At 44.6% G+C, this 19,481-nt stretch overlaps 1 protein-coding gene and 2 long non-coding RNA genes across 3 annotated transcripts; 2 read left to right on the plus strand and 1 right to left on the minus strand.

The window, feature by feature from the left end:
* Positions 1–1,371: 1,371 nt before the first annotated feature.
* On the minus strand, positions 1,372–4,593 carry LOC128085003 (uncharacterized). The gene is made up of 3 exons (XR_008208760.1): positions 4,414–4,593; positions 3,338–3,389; positions 1,372–2,595 (listed from the first exon to the last, which is right to left on the minus strand). It is a non-coding gene; the product is annotated as an uncharacterized LOC128085003 (long non-coding RNA).
* Positions 4,594–5,021: 428 nt separating this feature from the next.
* MICOS10 (mitochondrial contact site and cristae organizing system subunit 10) lies at positions 5,022–19,143 on the plus strand. The gene is made up of 4 exons (XM_052691823.1): positions 5,022–5,155; positions 15,474–15,521; positions 15,851–15,960; positions 18,897–19,143. The coding sequence occupies exons 1-4, from the start codon at positions 5,089–5,091 to the stop codon at positions 18,903–18,905; spliced, it is 234 nt and encodes a 77-aa protein (XP_052547783.1). The 5' UTR covers positions 5,022–5,088; the 3' UTR covers positions 18,906–19,143.
* LOC128085002 (uncharacterized) lies at positions 5,524–9,893 on the plus strand. The gene is made up of 2 exons (XR_008208759.1): positions 5,524–7,306; positions 8,767–9,893. It is a non-coding gene; the product is annotated as an uncharacterized LOC128085002 (long non-coding RNA).
* Positions 19,144–19,481: the final 338 nt, after the last annotated feature.

The following is a 19,481-nucleotide window of genomic DNA, read 5'->3' on the forward strand; positions in this document are numbered from 1 at the left end:
CTCCACTTCCAGCAGTGGTAGAGTTTAGCTTGCTGGTTTGTATTAGTCAGTCTGTAAACCAGCAGCTTCACTTGATTTGAGACTGAAAACTGAGCGTTTCTTGGAAACTAACATAGAAAAAAGTACCTGCATTGCTACCCAATGGTTTGGGATTTCGTATTCAAGCCATAGATAGTTCTCACTATGGAGATCTTTGCACACATTGTCAAAATAGCTGCGCAAACAATAAAAACCGCCTCCTTCCCAGTCCAATTCCAAGGCAGCTTTGCTGAGGGTACTCTTGTAAGAGCTGATGAGAAAATGAAAATACGGTGTTTGGTAAAAAGCAACATGCTGTCCATCTGGAGAGGTCTGAGGCACTCCTCCTCCCATGCCAAGAGCACTAAAACAAGGCTCCAAAACGAGACTCTTCATCAGCATCCAGGCAGACAGACTGCCTGCCTTAGAGGTTCGTTTGGATAACATAAAAGGCAATAAATTCAGTGGCCTGAAAGGTCCACGTAATTGCTTATTTCAGTCCAGGAGTACCTGCCCACCCTCATGAGTGCCTTCACAAACACCTTGTAGTTGTTTGCAGCCACACTCTTTCTGTGTCCCACAGATTTCCACCCAGTTGTGTTTCACAGAGTGCATGATGCCAATGGGCAAATGTCAGTGATACATCTGAAACCTCACCACACAAAACCCAGCAGGGCCTGCTCACAAAAGGACCACGAGGCTTTCTTTAAATATCAATCCCAAAAAGCAGCCTGCAGAATTACTGAGATTGTTTTTCAGCACATGCCTCTTCATTGTGTATTCAGGGATGCTGTTTACTTCTGTGCTTGTGATTGCAACTTTACCTTCATATTTTAAGCATAGAAAGTGCAATAGGAAAGACCTCTCAGAACTGTCTTTAGCCTGAGCAAAGAATATAGAGAACATTCTTGTCAAGCCTGGTCATTAACTGCACTAATAATGCCTCCAGCCTGTCATTAAAACAAAAACAAGGAGAAGCTGATTAAATGCACCAGAAAGAAACAAAACTTTCCATTGCTTTCTTTCTTCCTTGACACGTTGCACTTCACTGGAAGCGTGCTAACATACCAGCCAAAAGAGTTGTAAGGGCTTGGATTCCTTCTTAATACAATAGTCACGGTTCACTAGTTAGAATCTGCATGGAAAAAAAGTGCTTAAAGAGCTGAGGAAGAGTGCTCTCTGCAGGGATATTCGTTAGGCAGTCTATCAGCACAGAGCAATAGCACTTTTTCAACAATCAAACTAAAAAACGGATCACAAAGTAGCAGGCATCCAATGGAGGCGCGCTGTAGTGGTGCTGATTCCTGCAAGGGAAAAAGCCAAAATACAGGAGTTAGCAAAAGCTCAGATCAATCTTTCCATGCAAAGTGCTTTCCTTCAGGTTCCTGAACCAAACTTCGTATTCATGGCAAAAGCAGCTTAAAGCAGAATTAGCACAACGAGCTGTGACACGTCTTGTTCCGTTTTTAAAGTTCCACTTCTATCAGCTGTGGCTGACAACTGTAACCAGCACTGCTGGATGGAACTGAATGTAACATTACGTCAGCTCTGCAAAACTGGCATGAAAATACATTAGCACAGACACAGGATGGACTTATTAATGTGAATGTGATCACTGTAAAGGGCTGAATGATCACTCTGCATCACGAGCTGTGTTTCCTAATGCAGTACCTCAGCCCTCAGCCTGTTGTTCACCCCCACGGATCTGAGTGCCTTCCACATAAAATCAATAAGAATACAAAGTAGACTTAATGGAGCCTCTGGCACTTTTCCCACTTGAAGGCAATGTCCTGCTGAAGAGGGGTTTCTTTCTCCTTGGAATTTGGATTTAGTCTTCTTTTTGTTGTGGCTCGAGTAGCAAGGAGGCTTTCCAAGAGGAAAATAAGCATCAGTATCTGCTGGCAAACACTGATGTGTGTTCCTCACTAAGCGTGAAGAAAAAATAACCAAAGTGGTAACCAAGAGAAGCGTCCAGCCTGGGTTTCATTCTCTCTGTAACATGAAAGAAGCAGTCTGAGAGCAAGTGGGGACCCACTATGGCTGTGTCAACCAATTCAAGCAGATAACTCCTACGCTGCTGTGTTCCCATGCAGATTACTGCTGCTCTTGGCAAGAAAAAAAGTGTGTGGGAGGGGATTCATGTTATTTAATAAATATGCGAGAACTTACATGTGTATTCCTTGGAAAAGAGGAGTTTGGGAACACATTTATGCTCAACAAGGAACTGACAAGAGAGATGCTATAGGATTGTTTGAAAACACGCCTTGCACCAGAAGAGGCGATATACTCAGCCCAGGCAAAAGCCAAGATTTAAAAGAAAGTCAGTTGTAGTTTTGTAACAAAAATGATTGAGGGGAACGTGAATTTGTCCCATGTTGCATTATGCACAAGCCAGGGCAAAGGGTGAAAAGACAAGTAACAGCCTCAAGGGCTTGAGCTGTGGTTGGTGTAGCAGCAGGGAAGCTCTTCACCTCTGGGTACAAGCAGGGACTGTGCCTTCTGCAGGCTTCTGTGCAGCTTCTTCCCTAGGGAAACACAGTTCTTCCCAGCTCTGTCTCCTGATTGTTTGATGGCCATCTGTTGAACAACAACCCACTGTGTATTTATGGCAATCCCTAATGTTTAACTGTGGACAATCCTATTATTTTAATACTTTAAGTGAGGTATACAATTAAGTCAATTGGTGATAGAAGATCTGAACTCATTACAGTTTGATTTCCGTCAGAGAAAGGTAGGGATTTTTGAAGCTTTTTCAGTGCTCATCCTCCTCTATTTTTGCATTTTTATTTTCTATGCTGACAAAAAGACTGGAAAGGAAGGAGAAGAGAGTGCAAGGGAAGAAGGGAGGGAAGGTAGCTCACACCAGACTGTGAAATGTAAAACAGGTTTTTCAAAACTATGTGTTCTGAACATCACCTTGGAGTCATACAATAATAAATACTCTGTATTAAACTCAGAGGGTCTAATTGCCAAGTTACTATAGCAATGGGGAGAAAAGGCTGTCTTTGGACACATTCTCTCCTGCCTTAGTTTTCCCTTGGGTAAGCAGGGGAGAAAGGGTGCAGAAAATGTGTTCTAGATTGTTAATGGATAATATTTTCCAGAGACCCCTCTCATCAGTCAGTGACTCCAGGATTTAAAAGAAGCAGACATTTCTCAGAAGAAATCTGGACATCCAAAACAATTACACTGAATTATTCCACCTCCTTAGAAGGGATTTAAAGCATCGGGTTCCTGACACCTGGCTGTCAAAATACTTCAAGACCCATTACAGAGCAACATGACCCTTTACAAATCGTCTTACAGCCCAACAGCTCACCACCACTTCCTTCATCCGTGAAGAAACAGAGCATTCCAGCAACTCGAAAAGCCTGAAAACGAGTAAGTGTGAAGTGAAACTACACATTGGCAATAACAAATACCAGCACAGGCCAAAGAGAAGATGGTATTTCTGGGTTGTTTTTAAAAATGTTGATTGCTAGAATTTAAATTGGGGGGGGAAAGAAAAGAATTATCTGGATGCTTCAAATATCTTTTCTCTCCTAATATTTTTCAGAGCTGAGTGTGCCTGGAAATAGAAGGGTGGAGCTGGCACACTGGGATGTACCACAGGATCAGCAGTTTCAAAAACACTCCTTCATTCACTCAGGGAAAAAATTGCTTGATGCTGCTGGTATTTTTATAAGCAATCTGATGCATGGCTCTATTTTTGATACTGACCCCAATGTGAAGTGATGCGAGTACAGTGGATGGGAAAGAGGAGAAAATGAGGCTCCCTTTACAGGGAAACAAGATTTGCCTTCTCCAGTGAAAGCTTTTAAAGCTGCAAGGGTTTGGTTTAACCGTGTGCTTTCTAAATAAATAAATTAGATTGTTAACTAAGTATAACTTCTGTTTGTAAGAGCCAGTTATGAACATTCCATGCTTTAGTGAAGGAGTGAAATCAATGCCTCCTACCATTGCTTTAGATCAAGAACAGTTACCAAAGATAAACCAAAGTACACAAACGATAACAATAAATAACTTCAGAAAATGTTCACCCACTTTGGAAAGTTCTGACATTTATTTATCAGCTTGGTCTTTCTCTTTTTGCCAGTTTTCTAAAACTAAGCCTTCTCCTCCCTAAGTTGAACTTCATCAAAACAAGTAAACACTGTTAAAAATTCATACTAACTTATGATAAACACCCTTTTTTTAATTATTTTTTTTTTAAACGAGGCTTCTAGATTAAGACTTATAGAAAAAAAAAAGTGCTACACAGTACACATTACAGTAAGCTTGAAACTATTTACACACACATCCCCAGTTCCACAGCACTGCAGCCCACTTCAGGCTATACCCTGGTGATTCACTTAAGCTCATAATTCACTTAATAACTCTCCCACAAATCCTCACCCTAATGCTGCTGTAATCACGTCCTGAAGAGCGCTCTTTTCTTTCTGAAAATACTCAGATGTTCTTCCCACATAAGGAAGCAGGCTGTAGGGCTGAGGCTGGCCTTAAGTAAAGGAAGCAATGCCTAGGGTAACACTGGGCTGGTAACTGCTGTCTGTTCACACCTGTGCCTCATTTCAGGAGCTGTGCAAGATGAAGGTCCTCTGTGACCTTTCTGCTGTGGAAATGGCTGTCTATGGGATGAAACGAACTCTGACAGGGCCCTACAGCAAAAAGGGCTCTTACCGAACTAGAGGTGGGAGCCCTGAGGGGAGCAGCTCTGCGTGGTGCGCCCTGCTGTGGGGGGATGAGGATGCTGCCTGACGGATCTGTGTCCTTGCAAGGGCATGGCAAGAGCCCTGGATGAAGACATAGGGCCCAGGAGGGGCCGGAGCTTCGGAGCCGGGCACTGCGGGGAAGAACAGCCCTTTTGAGGCTGGAGACTGTGGGGAGGAACGGCCTCGAGGCGAGGAGCCGCCATCGCGCCTTCCCGCCAGTAACCTTGACAACGGGTCGAGTGAAGTCTCGCGAGATATCCCTTGCCGCCTCCAACCCGCGGCGGAGAGTCTCGCGAGAATTGCTGTGAGGAGGAGGAGGCGGTAGAGGCGCGGCCTGAGGTGGGAGGGGTCTGTCAAGATGGCGTCGGAGGGCGAGCTGGGCAGGAAGTGGGATCGTTGTCTGGCGGACTCCGCCGTCAAGCTGGGTAAGGGCGGGGAGGGCCCGGCACAGGAGGAGGGCCTGGGGAGGAGCGGTGGCAGCTCGGTGTGTATCTGGGGCTGTGCGTGCCGTCGCTCGGCAGGCTTTGTGCTGCGGCCATGCCCGGCGGGAAGGGCCCCGTGTGGCCTTGTGCCACCTGAGGGCCCGGGCCGGGCCGCCGAGCGGCGGGCGGAACGGCGAGGGGTTCCGGAGCTCCGCCCCCACCGGGAGGGCCGAGGAGCGGAGCGGCTGGAGAGAGCCCCGCAAGGTGACCTTGGCGGCGGGCTCGGACCCCCGCTGCTGTGACCCGGCCCGGCTGATGGCGGAGGGTCTGGTTTGACCTCTGCTTTGACGCTCCTTGTGATAAAGGTGAGCGGTGTCTGTGAGAAATGCCGTCAGTACTGAGCCCAGATGGGCTGCGTTGCTGCATCCGTCCCTGCCACCACCTCGGTTTTGCCGTGATGGAAATTTGGGTTTAGAATTATTTGTGTGCGAGGTGGGCTGCGTTTATTAAAAGCAGTAAGCAGCATGGCACACCGATAGCTTTGGGTGTGTTCCGTAGTGCAGTGTGCATGCTTTGACATTGAGCTTTGCATCTGGCGTTCCGGCTCTGCACACAGCTGTGTCTCTTCTTGAAGCATTAGAATGTCTCTCCTTGTTTTCTTCTTTGCTAGGAGGAATGGTTTTAAACTGAGATGGGGGAGGTTTAGGATAGAGATAGGAGGAAATTTTTCCCCCAGAGGGTAGTGAGGCACTGAACAGGCTGCCCAAGGAGGTTGTGGATGCCCCATCCCTGCAGGCATTCAAGGCCAGGCTGGATGTGGCTCTGGGCAGCCTGGGCTGCTGGTTGGCGACCTGCACACAGCAGGGGGTTGGAACTGGATGAGCATTGTGGTCCTTTTCAACCCAGCCCATTCTGTGCTTCTATGACTGTATGTGTGTTTGAAGCGATTCACGTGCAGCAAACCACTGATAAGTTTTCACATTTACCTGGGAGTTCTGTGAGTGAGCAGAGCTCATTTGTGTGGTTTGGTGATGTCCACGTCGCTGTCTGAATGAGAGAGTGGTTGTGGCTTTGTGGAGAAGAAACATGGTGATGTAGCACTTAAGGACGGGGTTTAGTGGGCAGTATTGATGGTAGGCAGACAGTTGGACTGGGTGATCATGGAGGTCTTTTCCAACCTGAATGATTCTGCAGAAAGAGTGCATCAAAGCAAGTCTTTAAATGCTCTGTACAGAGTGACTTGTGTCTGATATGGGAGGAGTGGCTGTCCTGTTGGTGCAAAAGTCTTTTTTTAGAGACATAAATAATATCTGAGAAATGTGAGTGTTTATCTCTTGTTGCTCTAGTGGCCTTAAGCTTGAAAGCTGATGAGGAACTCGGGGCTTTAGTTACCTAATACTTTTCCATTAGAAAAGATGTTTAATAATTTTGAGTAAACTGAAACTTCCATTGTTTATAACAGGCCTTTGAAAAGTGTCAAGTACTGTGGAGCAATGTTTTGTCTTCTGAAATTCTATTCAGGTTTGCCTGACAAACATATCCAGATATGTTTATGTTTCCATACCATTGGTTGCTTTATCATAAAATATTAAGTATGCCAAATTATAAACAAGAGCTTGTTCCATGCTGCAGCTGTACATGCAGGGGTCCTTTATGCGCAAAGCCTCCTTGGGAGGCTGAAAGAAGCAGATTCAGCTTAGGTTATGATGCAGCATGCCTCTTTATCAGGCCTTTTGTTTTCAGTTGGTGTTTTCTTCTATCCAAAAGTGGTGTTGGGGGAAATAAGATGTACTTAGAATTTCTGCATTAGAGCTCAAGAGTTCCTGCTTGTTATCTTCACAGTGGCATTGAGGAGAGGTTTAAGTAAAATTCAGGTTTGTCAGTGGGGTTTGTCAGTGCATTGCCTTGGGATGGTAGATGAGCTGCCCTCTTTGATTTTTATCCTTGGCTCTCCTTCTCCTCGTGTGCAATAGATTTTGTTGTTGTAGATACTGGATTAAAAGAATAGCAACCTCTTCTATGGCATTAACAGCAGACTGATTCACTGTGAGCTTTGAAAACTGTAACACTCCAGAAAGTGCTTCCTATTGCAGTTGTTAGTGACAGAAGATGATGCTGGCCTTGGAAATGGACGTGGCTTGGGCAAACTGTTACGTGAGTACTGGCAGCACCAACCCAGACTATCTCAGTGGGAGTGATTACTTTCTCTGCAGGAGTTCAAAACTTGCATGGTTGTGAGGACTTTTTGTAGCGTTACTTTTGGGTTGAACTCTCCAATAAACTCTCAAGGGTGGTTGTTATAATGCAAATAAAATAGACGAGCTTTTTCACTTGAGAATTTTGTCAGTTATGTGAGATGTAGGAATGGATCAAATCCTCACTTCTTTGTGGGTGCTGGTTTCTGTCCTGTGTGTTCCATCACATCCCAAGCACTAGAGCAGGAAGTACCTCTGAGCCAGTGGCTGGGAAGAAAGTGAACCTCATGGTTAGCTCTCCATTTTCCCCTTTTAGGTACTGTAACTAAAGATGGACATTCAGTTTCTGAAGCTTTGCAAGCCTGACAGCATCTTTTCCAGCATCTGTGAGAACTGTAGCGACCAATTTCACTCTGTTTTAACGTGAGAGATGCAGGCACACAGGTAGCAGAGGAGAGTACCTTTATGAGCACAAGTGTTTTGTTAAATGATAGCTGAGGGCCATGTGCAGCCTGTCCTGTATTATTAGTCTGTTAGACTTCCCACTGGTTTCTTAAAACTGTTTGTGTTTGGCTGTGCTGTTTGTAGTTATGCTGTGCTGTTTTAGTTGGAGATGTCCTGCTGCTAAAACGTCCAAAATACATATTTATCTTAAGTTGTATCTTTTTTTGAAATCCAATATTATATTTTTGACCTCCTGCTCACTACTTGCATACATCTTGTAATTCAGTACTAAAAATCTTTCTTTTTTTCCTGTACGAAACAGACCTGTTGTCAGGTCTAGTGAAGACAGTATTTCATTTCAAAGAGCTGGCTGCTTTAAACCACTGTGTAAAATGTCCAAGCGTGGTTAAATAGGGCTTGTGTGCTGTCCTCCTTTTTAAGGAGACTGGTGTTTATTTTGCTAATGATGAGGATGAGTGTAAATCTGGCTGCAAGCACAGTGTTCTGTGCACAGCGGGCTGGTTTGCGTGTCCTTGGCTAACCAAGGGCTCTCTCTGGTGAGCGATGCAGATCACACCGACTTGGGTTTTGCAGAGACCTCAGCTGAATTGCTTCCAACCCCGCTGTTTAAATGGTTTTGGTGGTGGTTTTACTTTCTCTTTGCTTTGTTTTTTTTAACTGATAGTTTTTGCCTCTTTATTTAGAAAGGCCGCTATCTGTAAAAGACTGGCAGAGTTGTTTTTCTCTGTTAGGCTGTAATTTTGGGCAGTGGATAGAATGTGCTGCTTTCAGAGCAAAGAGTGTGTATGTAAGTGGAGGTGGAGTTTGTATGCATGCGTGTTGTTTTGGAACTGTTGTAGTTTTACAGGATTCGGTGCTGTAATTTACCTGTAACCAAAAGGTAATCTAGGAAACCTATTTACTTTTTGGCTTGTGTGTTAAGTTGCTGTGCTGACATCAGTTTATTTTTTGCAGCAGATGAATGTTTTGAAGTCTGTCTGTGCTTGACCAAGATTCAGCCTGGAAGCTTGTGAAGAACTCAGCATCATAATGTCCATTTTCCTCTAATCCTCTGTTTTGACATCTGAAAATAAAATGCTTCTAATTCCCATTTAATGGGGATTTTTGAAGGGAAGAAGGCGCTTTCAATTGTCCTGCAACTGTTACAGGATTTCTTCTGGCTTGCATCATCTTGCCTGCTTGAATAGCTGTCTCTGTTAATGGCAAGGGTAAAATGGTATTGTTTGTGTCATTCCCCAGATTGAATTTGTCAGAGAGAGTCATTGTGTGGATTGTGGTGTCAGTATTTTTAAATAATCCTTCACATGGTTATGAACAGGACAGAGTCAGTCTATATAGTGATAAAACTTGATTACACTTTCTGAAAACTGGATTAAACTTTGTCTAAATATACAGAAATCCTGAAATTCCTATTTTGAAGCTTTTGTCAGGTTTGTTTTTTTTTTTTTGCTTGGCCATTGCAACGTGCCATTTAGTCTTAGCTACCAGGACAGAAGACTTGTTTTTCAATTGGGAATTTGGTTTTAGTGCTGGAGGACACAAACGTTATGGGTGCACTGCATTACGATGGGCACTGTGATTTCTTTGTAACCCCAGCTGCTTTTCCTTTGTCTGTAAGGTGGCAGCTGGTGCTGTTTGGCTCGTGCCACCATGGCAGGGAGCTGCAAGCTGTGCTGTGGGGAGCCCTGCTGGTTCCTTCCTCCAGCAGCTCCTGGCCATGCTTCTGGTGTGCCAGGAAGCCCTCAGGAAGAGCTGCGATGCCCACGTGATACTGCAGCCATTTGAAACCCCTTGACTTCATAAGATCTCCTCTGCTGGAAGTGAATTCAAAGCACACCGACTTCCTCATCCTCTGCGTCAGTGCATTGTTCAGGTGCCAGCTGTGCCTTTTTGGGAGTTGGCACAGGGGGACGCTGCCCAGCAGAAGGGGCTTCCTGCCAAGCGGTGTCCTTGTCAGGTCCGTGGGATGTGACAGCATTTTGTGGGAACAACTCCTTTGAGCTCTTTGAGACTCATATTTAATTCTGTCTAAATCAGGGCTGCTTGTACACATTTGATAAGAATAAACTGTTAGCAAGAGATTTGAGAAGAATTCAGGCCGCTTTTTGGAGCGTTTCTAGTACGTGTTGCCATCTCTGCTTCTTGCTACATTGCCACTGTCCCTTAGACATCAGTAATGGTGGATGTGAAGGAGTATGGCTGTCAGAGAGTGCAACCCTGATCTGTGTCTAAAGGCTGCATGCAGTATTAAGAAGATCCTTTCTGCTGGCTGAATTATTCACAGAGCTGCTTTTCTCTTCTCTCTTTGTCCTCTGTAAGAGGGAAGGAGGAAACGTAGTATATGCTCGTTGTCTCATTTGCCAGTGTGGGGATGAAGAGTTTCTTCTTAGGCTCTGAGATTGAGCAGCTGTGACCGTGTAGGGGATCACAGACTAAACTTGATACTCCCTGCTGCACTCAGTCTGTGTGCAGAAGTGCTGATGTCTATCTAAGGTTTGCATCTGGGCAGCAGTTAAACTGCAGGAGCGCTTAAGGGTGAAAGCGGCCCCTGAAAGCATGTCAGCATTTTCCTATTATATGGCTGTTTGGGTATTTTTATTCTGTCTTCCCAAGTATTCTGTGTTACTACAGTCAAATGCTACAAGAAAACAAAACACTCTTTTTCCGGCTTCTTCCTCGAGCGCTCGGGGTCTGGTTTCACTGTGTTTTCTTCCAGTGTCCTTGCTCGTTTTTCTGTCTGCAGTGTAAACAGCCCACGCAACAGGGGAGATGAGAATGAAAGCTTGAAGGTTGGTGTTTGAAGAAAATCTGACTCCTGCCATGAAAGACCTAGCAAGGAGTCTGCTTGGAATTAATTTTCTCTTGGTGGCTGCGTGCTCTCAGCCTTGCCCTGCAATGCTCCAGTGTGCAAAGAAGGCTCACTTCTGCACAACAGTTACCTGTGTACATTGTCCAAACCATTTTTTAGGAGCAAGAAGGGGGGAGGTTAGGATGGGACACCCTACAACAGGAAGGATACTTGGTGAGCAGCCTCTTTTGAATACTTTAATTTTTCTTAAGTGTTTAAAGCAAATTCTGTTGCTGCTGAGCTGCTGCTTGCTTGATGCTCGGGCCCGTGGATGAGATGTGCCACAAAGCCTCAAAGCTGTTGCTGTCACAGAAATCAACTGAGCTCCATAGATTTTCTTGATCGAAATGGAAAGGTTTTAGTTGGGAAGAAATCTCTGGTAGAAAAGTCCTTCACTGCTTCTGTTGAGTCTGGTCTGCGTGGAGGTGCTGCTTTGTTACAACAAGAAGCCAAATTCCAGCAGTTGCTTCCTCGTTTTACTGCAGTCACTTAGAAGAACTAAGTGTAAAACAACAGAATCTGAAGGACAGCCTGAAGCTTTGTGCTTGGGAGAGGAAAATCATCTGATGCCCAAAAAAAACCAACCCCAAACTATTAAGTAATTGAAAACCTTCCAGCTGCTATAGTAACAGCGACACATTGCCAGATGTCAGCAAGCATTTTAATCCATCTATCTTAAAGCTTCGAGCCATTGGAGGAAAGGCTCCCTAGGTGTGGCAGCCTTCAGAGCTGCTTCAGCCTGCAGCTACTTGGGTCGCTAGAAGGAACTGTGTGGTGTCACTGCTGGAGGCACTTAGAGAGTCTCCTTCTCTGGAGTTAAACTTAGTTAAACTTAGAGAGTCTCCTTCTCTGGAGATGCTCAAGACCTGCCTGGATGCCGACCTGTGCGACCTGCTGTAGGGAACCTGCTTTGGCAGGGGGTTGGACTCGATGAGCTCTGGAGGTCCCTTCCAACCCCTACAGTTCTGTGATTCTGTGAAAAAGCTTTTCCCAGATGTTCTTCTGGGGGCAGAAACCTCCCCTGAAGATCTGCGTTTCTCTACGAGACGCTTGTATGATGTCCTGTTGGGTATGCAGCGCATGCTGTCCTGCGTGTTACATTGTTCTGAGATACCGTGACGGTTTTTTTGGAAGGTGTATGAGCCAAAAAAGCAGAAATAAGAGTTTCCAAGAGCTGCTTCACCTCACACCAGTTCTGTGTGGCTGCGGCCGTCTGTGCAGCCGGGGAGCGCAGCGCGGCGTCGGCAGAACCGCCCTGTCCTCTGCTGACACTGACTGTAAATGAGCTTAAGCTGAGATGATGGATGGAGGGTGGAAGAGGCTGCTTTCCTAGTTAAACATTTTAAACTGTCAGAGGAGGTGAAAAATGTGTTGTACCCTTTCCTGTGGCCTTTTCTTCCAAAGAGCCCGTCATGCAAGAGAGGGAGGCAAAATGCGCCAGAGTGTGGCTCAAGCCCTTGGCTTTTCTGTGTTCGTTTGTTTTTATTGTAAGGTAAACCTTTCGTGTTTTATTGTCCTGAAGCTGGAGCCTGGCCTAGAGGTGCTGCTCTGTAGCAGGAACAGCTGCAGGCCCAGTGTCCCCTGCTCAGGTGGGAGGCTCCTTGAAGCGACGTGCTGCCTCTTTAAAAGGAAATCGAGCATGTGAGAACTTCAACCTGTAAAACTCATCAAGGGCTGCGCCATTGTTTATCTCTGGTGTAACTTTATATAGAATTAAAGCAAAATGCATTGCTTGGCTTCCAAGAAAAGATGGTTCAGCTCCCCCCTTGTCTTGGAGACGCAGGAAATGACCACATAACCACAAATACTTTCTAGTGCAACGAAGATGAGTGACAAACTGTCCACAGAAATAGATTCTTAACCAGATGGGCTAAGAAGTGAAATGTAGCTCAAGCTTCTGGTTTGAAGTTAAAACCAATGTTTAAACCAACCAAGAAAAGAGCAAATGTTATATAAGCAGTGGCTACATGAGAGGCAGATCTGAGCTCTTCTTATTGATAGGGGTGTTGGGGTCAGCCGCAGCTTTCAGCACGGCTTGTTGCTTTTCCTAACCAAGAAATGGAATGAGCCTAGCTGCTTTTGGCAATGGCCATGGTAATGAACAACTTCTTGGGCTTTGTTTCTCAGGTTTCCTTCTTGTGCAGAAAACAGAAAACACTCACAAAACGTTACCTGGCAGATGTGTATTTCTCTGAAGTGTTTTCATTACTTAAAGCGAGGCCCTGGCTAATTTACCATCATTTTTCTTAACCAGTCAGCCTCTGTACTTGCCTTCCTGCCCAATAGGATGGAGTGAGAGCATCTGAAACTCATGCTTTGTGTTTTAATTGCGAAGAAAAATGCCAGGAGGAAGCAGTGCTGATGGTGTCTGTGCAGAGCCCTCACAACTGGGGGTGTGATTCTCACTTCTGAAGGAGGGAGGTGAAAAGAGCTCCAGATAATGAACATTTCTGGATGTGGTTGGAAAGAAAATGTATTAACTGCAGCTGCTTCTGTGTTGTAGCCTTTTTAAGACAAGAACCTAGCTGGTTTACCACCACACTGATAGGAAGAAATGTGGGTTTGACTGGTAACGGTGTCTGGAAAATGTGGTGACGTTAGGAACTGCTTGGGCTGTGCATTGAGATGATGCAGAGTTTGTCATCCTTTAAATCATTTCTCATTGATTAGCTAAACTGTTTGAATTGGCAGAGGGAATCTTCTCTTGGACTGGAAGCGTGGGACTGGTGTTGCTCACTGCAGGACAGGCTTCTGAGCGGGCAGTTCACACAATCAGTCCTGAACGGGCAGCCCTCCAAACTGAATGCGACTTCCTCAGAAAGCGGGATTGTGACCCGCAGCACAATAGCTGCAAACAAAAAGGCAGTGTGTTGGAGGAAAAGGCAGCCAGGAAGGCAGGCCGGGGGGCCGGCAGTTGTCCGCTGGATGAATTCTTGAAGATAGTAATTATCCCTAATAGCATAAACATTCTGCTAGAGCCAGCACCAGCTGTTTTATAGCAAAGGTGCAGGAGGAAGGCTCTGCCTGGGGAGGGGGAGCGGAGGGCTTAGCAGGGATGGACTGCTGCTCTTCCTAATGCCTGATGTCTCTTCCAGTCCGAGCAGAAATGCCAGTCGCATCCAGACACAGGATGAGTAGTTGGCTGTTTGTATGACGTTCCCCTGAGTACTGCATCTCTTGCTGTCTGAACTGCAGACCTGTGAGGAGCCGAGACTTTTTTCTTTTAGCTGTGCAAGTGATCAGAGTGAAAGCCGGACCTTCTGTGAAGGGCTGGAAAGCGGCTGGGGGCGTTGTGTCAGCACTGCTCGGCAGGTGGGCACAGTGCTTGTCTGCCACGGCGAGTTTGTGAGCCGGCTGCGCTGTGATGAGCTGCTGAAGCAGTTAACTGTAGTGCAACCAGAGCTCGTGAAAACGTGTAGGACAACGAAAGGAGTTTGCAAAAGCAGCTCTGACTGCCAGCCCTTGGTAAATATGGACAGAAGTGCTAGTGGGAGTCTTATTCTATGGTCATCTCTTCTAGTGCTTAAGGCTTGTTAATCAGTGAAAAGCATGGGGTGCTTAGTTAACATACTAGTTAGTGCAGTGAATGTGCTTCAGTAATCTGTGCCTGAGCCCCCTTTGGTGGATTTTCTGCAAGGAAAAAAGCTTTCGAGAGGAAAAGGAAGGTTAAGGAAAGTATATATTAAAAAAAAAAAACAAAACCCACTTAAAAAAGACCTTTACTCCTATATCAAGAGGGCATAGGATGCTTTGGCATTGTTCTGGGCACAGCCCGCTTAGTAATGCATTCAGAGGAGCTGAAATGAGGGCCATGTGCTTTTAGGGCTATTCAGTGGGAAAACAGAAGTATTCCTAAGATAGACTTCTTGTACTGGAAGAATTCAGATGTGTTTGCTGCAAACCTGAAGCTGCTGGGTATTTTTTAGTGAGCTCATGCATGCGTGACTGATTTATTTTTTCTTAAAAACATTCTTTTCCTTCTGCACCTTATCTGAAATTCTTGTCTTGAGTGGATGTAATTAAGGGTAGGATTTAGCTGCTGAACTCAGACTTTTCACCGTTATATTTATTGGGTTTTGAGAGGAATTTTGCAGACTTGCCTGAATTCTTACAAAAAATCACACGTGCGCCTTCCAAAGAAAGCAAAATGATTTTTAAATACGCCAGCTGAGTTCCCTAATGGTGCCGGGTAAACGCTTTCAACTGCTGCAGTTATTTCTATATATAGGATAGGGATGTGAAAAGCCACTCGCTCCTTCAAACGTGTTTAAATATGCTCCAGAGTGAGTGCTGTGGATGTGAAAGATGAGCAGCCCGGAGCTTGCTTTTGCAAGGTATGGAGTAACACAAAGCACCACGTTCTGCTGCCCTCAGGCCACACGTTGAAGCAGTTAAGTAGCGAGATAAACGAAATACAATAAGATATTCATCTGAAGCTCCAGGACACAATAAGTTTGCGTTTAAGCCGTTCTCATTTACTGACAATGAGCCAAATAAATCATAATTCCACATTGCGAATTGGGCCACGAATTCAGAAAGTTTTCTCGGGGATGAGAGGTTGTTTCCCAACTCCTTTTGATTGTAAAGTTCTTACAGATGTTAGGATTCTAATTGGAATGAGCTGCATCTAATTACTGAAGAAAGTAAGAATTCTTGGTTTCAGAATTGCTTTTAAGATCACTTTTGTTTGGTGTGCTGAAACAACTGCACTCTGCTATTCCTGAGTCAGAACAAAGAACGACTGCAAAGAACGAAACAGTTTTCCATCTCTCTGTGTGACCTGAGGCCTTACTCACTGTATTTCTTCTTACAGGTGCTGGATTTGGGTTAGGAATTGTTTTCTCAGTCATCTTCTTCAAAAGTAAGTGCACTGCAGTAATCTTGATGGCTTGCTTCCCTAGCTTTTGTCTGCAGTTTAAAACCGAGCAATTGTTGAGGCAGTAGAACTTAATGAAGGTGTCAACGACTCGTTCATTATCAGGTTGAAATGAAGTTACCAGAGCTTTTAGCTGTCGGGTCGCAGAGCCGTTGTATGCGGCATCTCTGAACTGCTGTGCTCAGCTCATGTCCTGCAATTGCAGGAAATGCTGTGCCAACTTAATCTTAGTGTTTATGTAGCAAGGCTATCATTCTCATATGAAATCAATGGCTTTTCTTGTTGTTTTTACCTTCTTGCTTCTGTTCCCACAGGAAAGACGTGGCCGATTGCATTTGGGTCGGGGATGGGGTTAGGAATGGCTTATTCCAATTGTCAACATGACTTCCAGTCTCCATATCTTCTCCATGGTAAATTTGTCAAAGTAAGTATCAGTAGCAGTATCAGTAACTGCTGGTAGCTTTGTGTAGGTTAGCATTCAGTGCTGCATCTAGACAGTGTTTGTTTGCTTGATAGTAGAAACCTGTTGTACTGTAGGGGTTGGGTTCCTTTGCTTGTTAGAAAGCCTTATAAATGCATTGCCAAGCAGTAACATTTAGACTGAACACATAACATTAGTGTAGAAGTTCCTGCAGGTGGGTTTTCCTACCATAAGAAAATCCAAGTAATAAAAATAGATAATAGGAAAGCTTAAAAAAAAAAACACCCAACAAACCAACAAATTAATTCTGTCTTGAGCCTTTGAAATAGGCAGCGCTGGAAGAAAGTGAAAGTCATGTCAAGTAGATCTGCCTGTGGAAGCTGATCTGTGATCTTTTTGTAGCAGGAAAACATGATTCATTTCTAAGTTCTCGTGACTTGTTTGGCTGGATAAAAACGTAGTAACAATAACAAGACATTGTACAGTAGAATGTTTCTGACAAGAATGGTTTAAATGACTTCAGGATTGTCACTGACCACACTGCGATAAAAATATTTTAAAATAAATTAATTAGTAGGAATTATCTTTACTCAGAAGCTGCCTACGTTGCACTCGTGGTGTCCTGAACCCAAAGACCAACTCATTAATGTTCTTTTTATTCATGTACAGAAGTTGGGACTGTTTTTCTGGTAACTTGTTGCCTCTTAAAACAAAACAAAAATGGGGGAAGGAGCAGCATTTTGGATCTGCAGAGCAAAGCAGTGTGAGAAGCACTGCAGAGATACCCATGGGCAGCCTCCCACTGGGTGCTGGTGGATATTTGAGTACCACAGAAATACTGAGGTAAAATGTTCAGCCAGGGGCGTTTCGTGGGCTGTAAACAGGGTGCAGAAATTGACACTGATTCATTTTTTTGTTCTAATGAGGGAGACTTGGTGGTATTGTTAGTCTTCATCTGAACGCATCTAATGCACCCAGAGGTGAGAGGTGAACGTTGAGTCCATCCTCTTTAGATTTGCTTGGCAGGTGAGCTTATGCCAGCCTTCTGCAACCTTACCAGGCACAGCTATTTCTGGTTATCTCCAGCTGCCTGTTAAGAAAGGGAAACAGTCAGCTTCTTGAACTGCTACTTCAGAAAAACAGAATTTGGGTAACGAAGCAGAGCAACTGTGACTTAAATCCAGCTGATACAGCATTGCCAGCTATGGCCCAGTGCTGCTCCACCATCACAAGTCTGTGCATAACTCTTCTGGCCACATTTGTTGCTTATGCAGAATTGCATCAGCTTTGTACACCATCCTGAGCGCGCTCCTCCAGTTCACATTCCTAAAAAGAAATTGGAACAAACTGTCTATAGCTGCATGAAGGATGAGTGCCCTGCATGCGCATTCTGAGAAGGCATTGTTCATTCAGCGATGCTTGTTACTAAGGATGTTGAGCAACAGAAAGCTGACTTTCAGGTCAGCCTAGTGAGGGATTTTGTTTGGATTAAGGACTAATCTGGGCTTTGGAGCAAGGGTGGTCCTTTGGAGCATGAGGTAATTGAAAGGACACTTCACAGAAGAAGCGCAGCTGCCTGCATGGCACAAGGCTAGACGAGCAGTTTCCAGCACTGTCTCCACCGACTGTCTGGCACAAAGAGGCTGAACATGCTGAGAGGGAAGATGCAGATGAAGCCATCTAACAGTTAATGCCGTTAATTCTCTCCAGAATGTCGTGTCATGGATAATGGATCCAGGGTTATTACAACAAAATTATTTCATTTCACTTGGTTAGGAGCATGGAAAATATTGTTGCATTATCACTCGTCTGTTTTCTTCCTAGAAAATACTGTTGTAACTGAAGTCTATAGGACTTCCTTTTCAAAACTTAGGCTTTTTTTATTTTTCAAATGCTAACTTCTCAAAAGATTCTGCAAGAAAAATCAGCTTCATTAAGGGAGAAAAATGTAAGCGTGGATCAACTTGAGTGAAATGATTTCTAGTTTTGTGACCTGTCACGTTCATAAGGTCACAGGATAACTGAAGTTGAAAGGGCTCCAGGTCACCTCGGCTGCCCTCCAAGCAGGGCCAGCTGTGAGGTCAGAGCAGGTTGCTAGGGGCTTTATCCAGCCTGAATTCTTGATTCTTCAGGATCAAGTTCTTAATTCTGAATCCTTTGTGAGAATGAGAGGATGGAGAACCTTTGTGATAGCAGCTAATCAGGAGGTTCCAAAGTGACAGTGCACCCACCCTAAGTTGGGCCATCGTTCTGCCCATTGAGTTGGTAAACTCATCATGAAGCACTAACACCAATTCAGGAGCCATTCATCTACAGCAGGAGACACAGAATGCAGTAAGATTCTAATCTGTGATCATAAGATTCTGAGGGCTTTAAGTCATTTGATGAAATGGATTTTACTGTTCAGCTGATTTAAAATCAACATCTAGCAATTATTCCAAAGCTTAAAACTGCATAGCTGAGAATGGCGTGACTTAGGTGTCACTGCAAAATGAAAACACATGCAGATCAAATACCTGAAAAATTATTTAGCATGCACAAAAAAAAGACAAAACGACTCCACCACTGTACTTTGATAACAAAGTGGATTATATTGATGTCCTACAGGAAGTTCAGCCATTGGAATCTCTTCTCCTGCCTTTGTGGCTTTAATTTCTGTCTGGTATCCAGTCCATAAGTAGTTTAAGTTGCACTTTTTGTTTTTAATTACTCAGCTGACCAGGACAGAGTCTTGTTTGCACAAAAGCATGGCACGTTGCTGCTATGAAAATAGCTGTGTAACCTCTCCCTGTTCACTTCTCAGTCTAGCAAAAGATGAAAACATTAACCTACCTTCTGGAAACGTTACAAAGCTAAGAGGCTTGTTTTACATCGTGCAGCACCTTCCACACGAAGAACCCAAATGGCTTTTTAATAACATAAGCCTTCTTACTTTACAGGAACAGTGACTAATGACTAAGACTATCCCAGTGGGAAGGAAGGAGAAATCAATGATTATTCCTCAGGAATACTGAAGTGCGCCTGGAATAAGCCAACATTCTTCAGTAATGATCACCAGTAACTCTTTATACTCCAACAAACTGTTTCTGTACACGAAACCAAGTTCTGTTTCTTGTTTTGTATCTTGTGTCTGGAAAGTGCAAGGAAGAGCTCTTCTGGGAAATAAATAAAACGAAAATGGCCTTCTGTGGTGTGTTGACTTTGTGAGTGCAGGAGAGAGAGAGCATGGAAGGGGAGGACGTCATTTTGAGTACCTAGCAGCAGCTGTGACCACTGGGTAAAGCCTCTCTGAGTGCTCTTCAGAAGAGACAGCCGTGGTGTGTTGCTCTGCACTCTTGAAAGGCAGCCCCATCTAACGTGCAGTTCAAAGAAGCATTCCCACCTCGTAAATCATCCACTAGACCCCTGCTGCTTGTGCTGGTGTTTGGAGAGGAGTATAAATACTCCTGTGTCCTGTTTGCACAGTTGCCCTTCAGAACGGGAATTTCTGTCCTCTCCAAAGGGGCAGAATAGAAAAGAGCAAA

The sequence above is a fragment of the Tympanuchus pallidicinctus genome, unplaced genomic scaffold (assembly GCF_026119805.1).
Source record: "Tympanuchus pallidicinctus isolate F22 unplaced genomic scaffold, pur_lepc_1.0 scaffold29, whole genome shotgun sequence".
Lineage (NCBI taxonomy): Eukaryota > Metazoa > Chordata > Aves > Galliformes > Phasianidae > Tympanuchus > Tympanuchus pallidicinctus.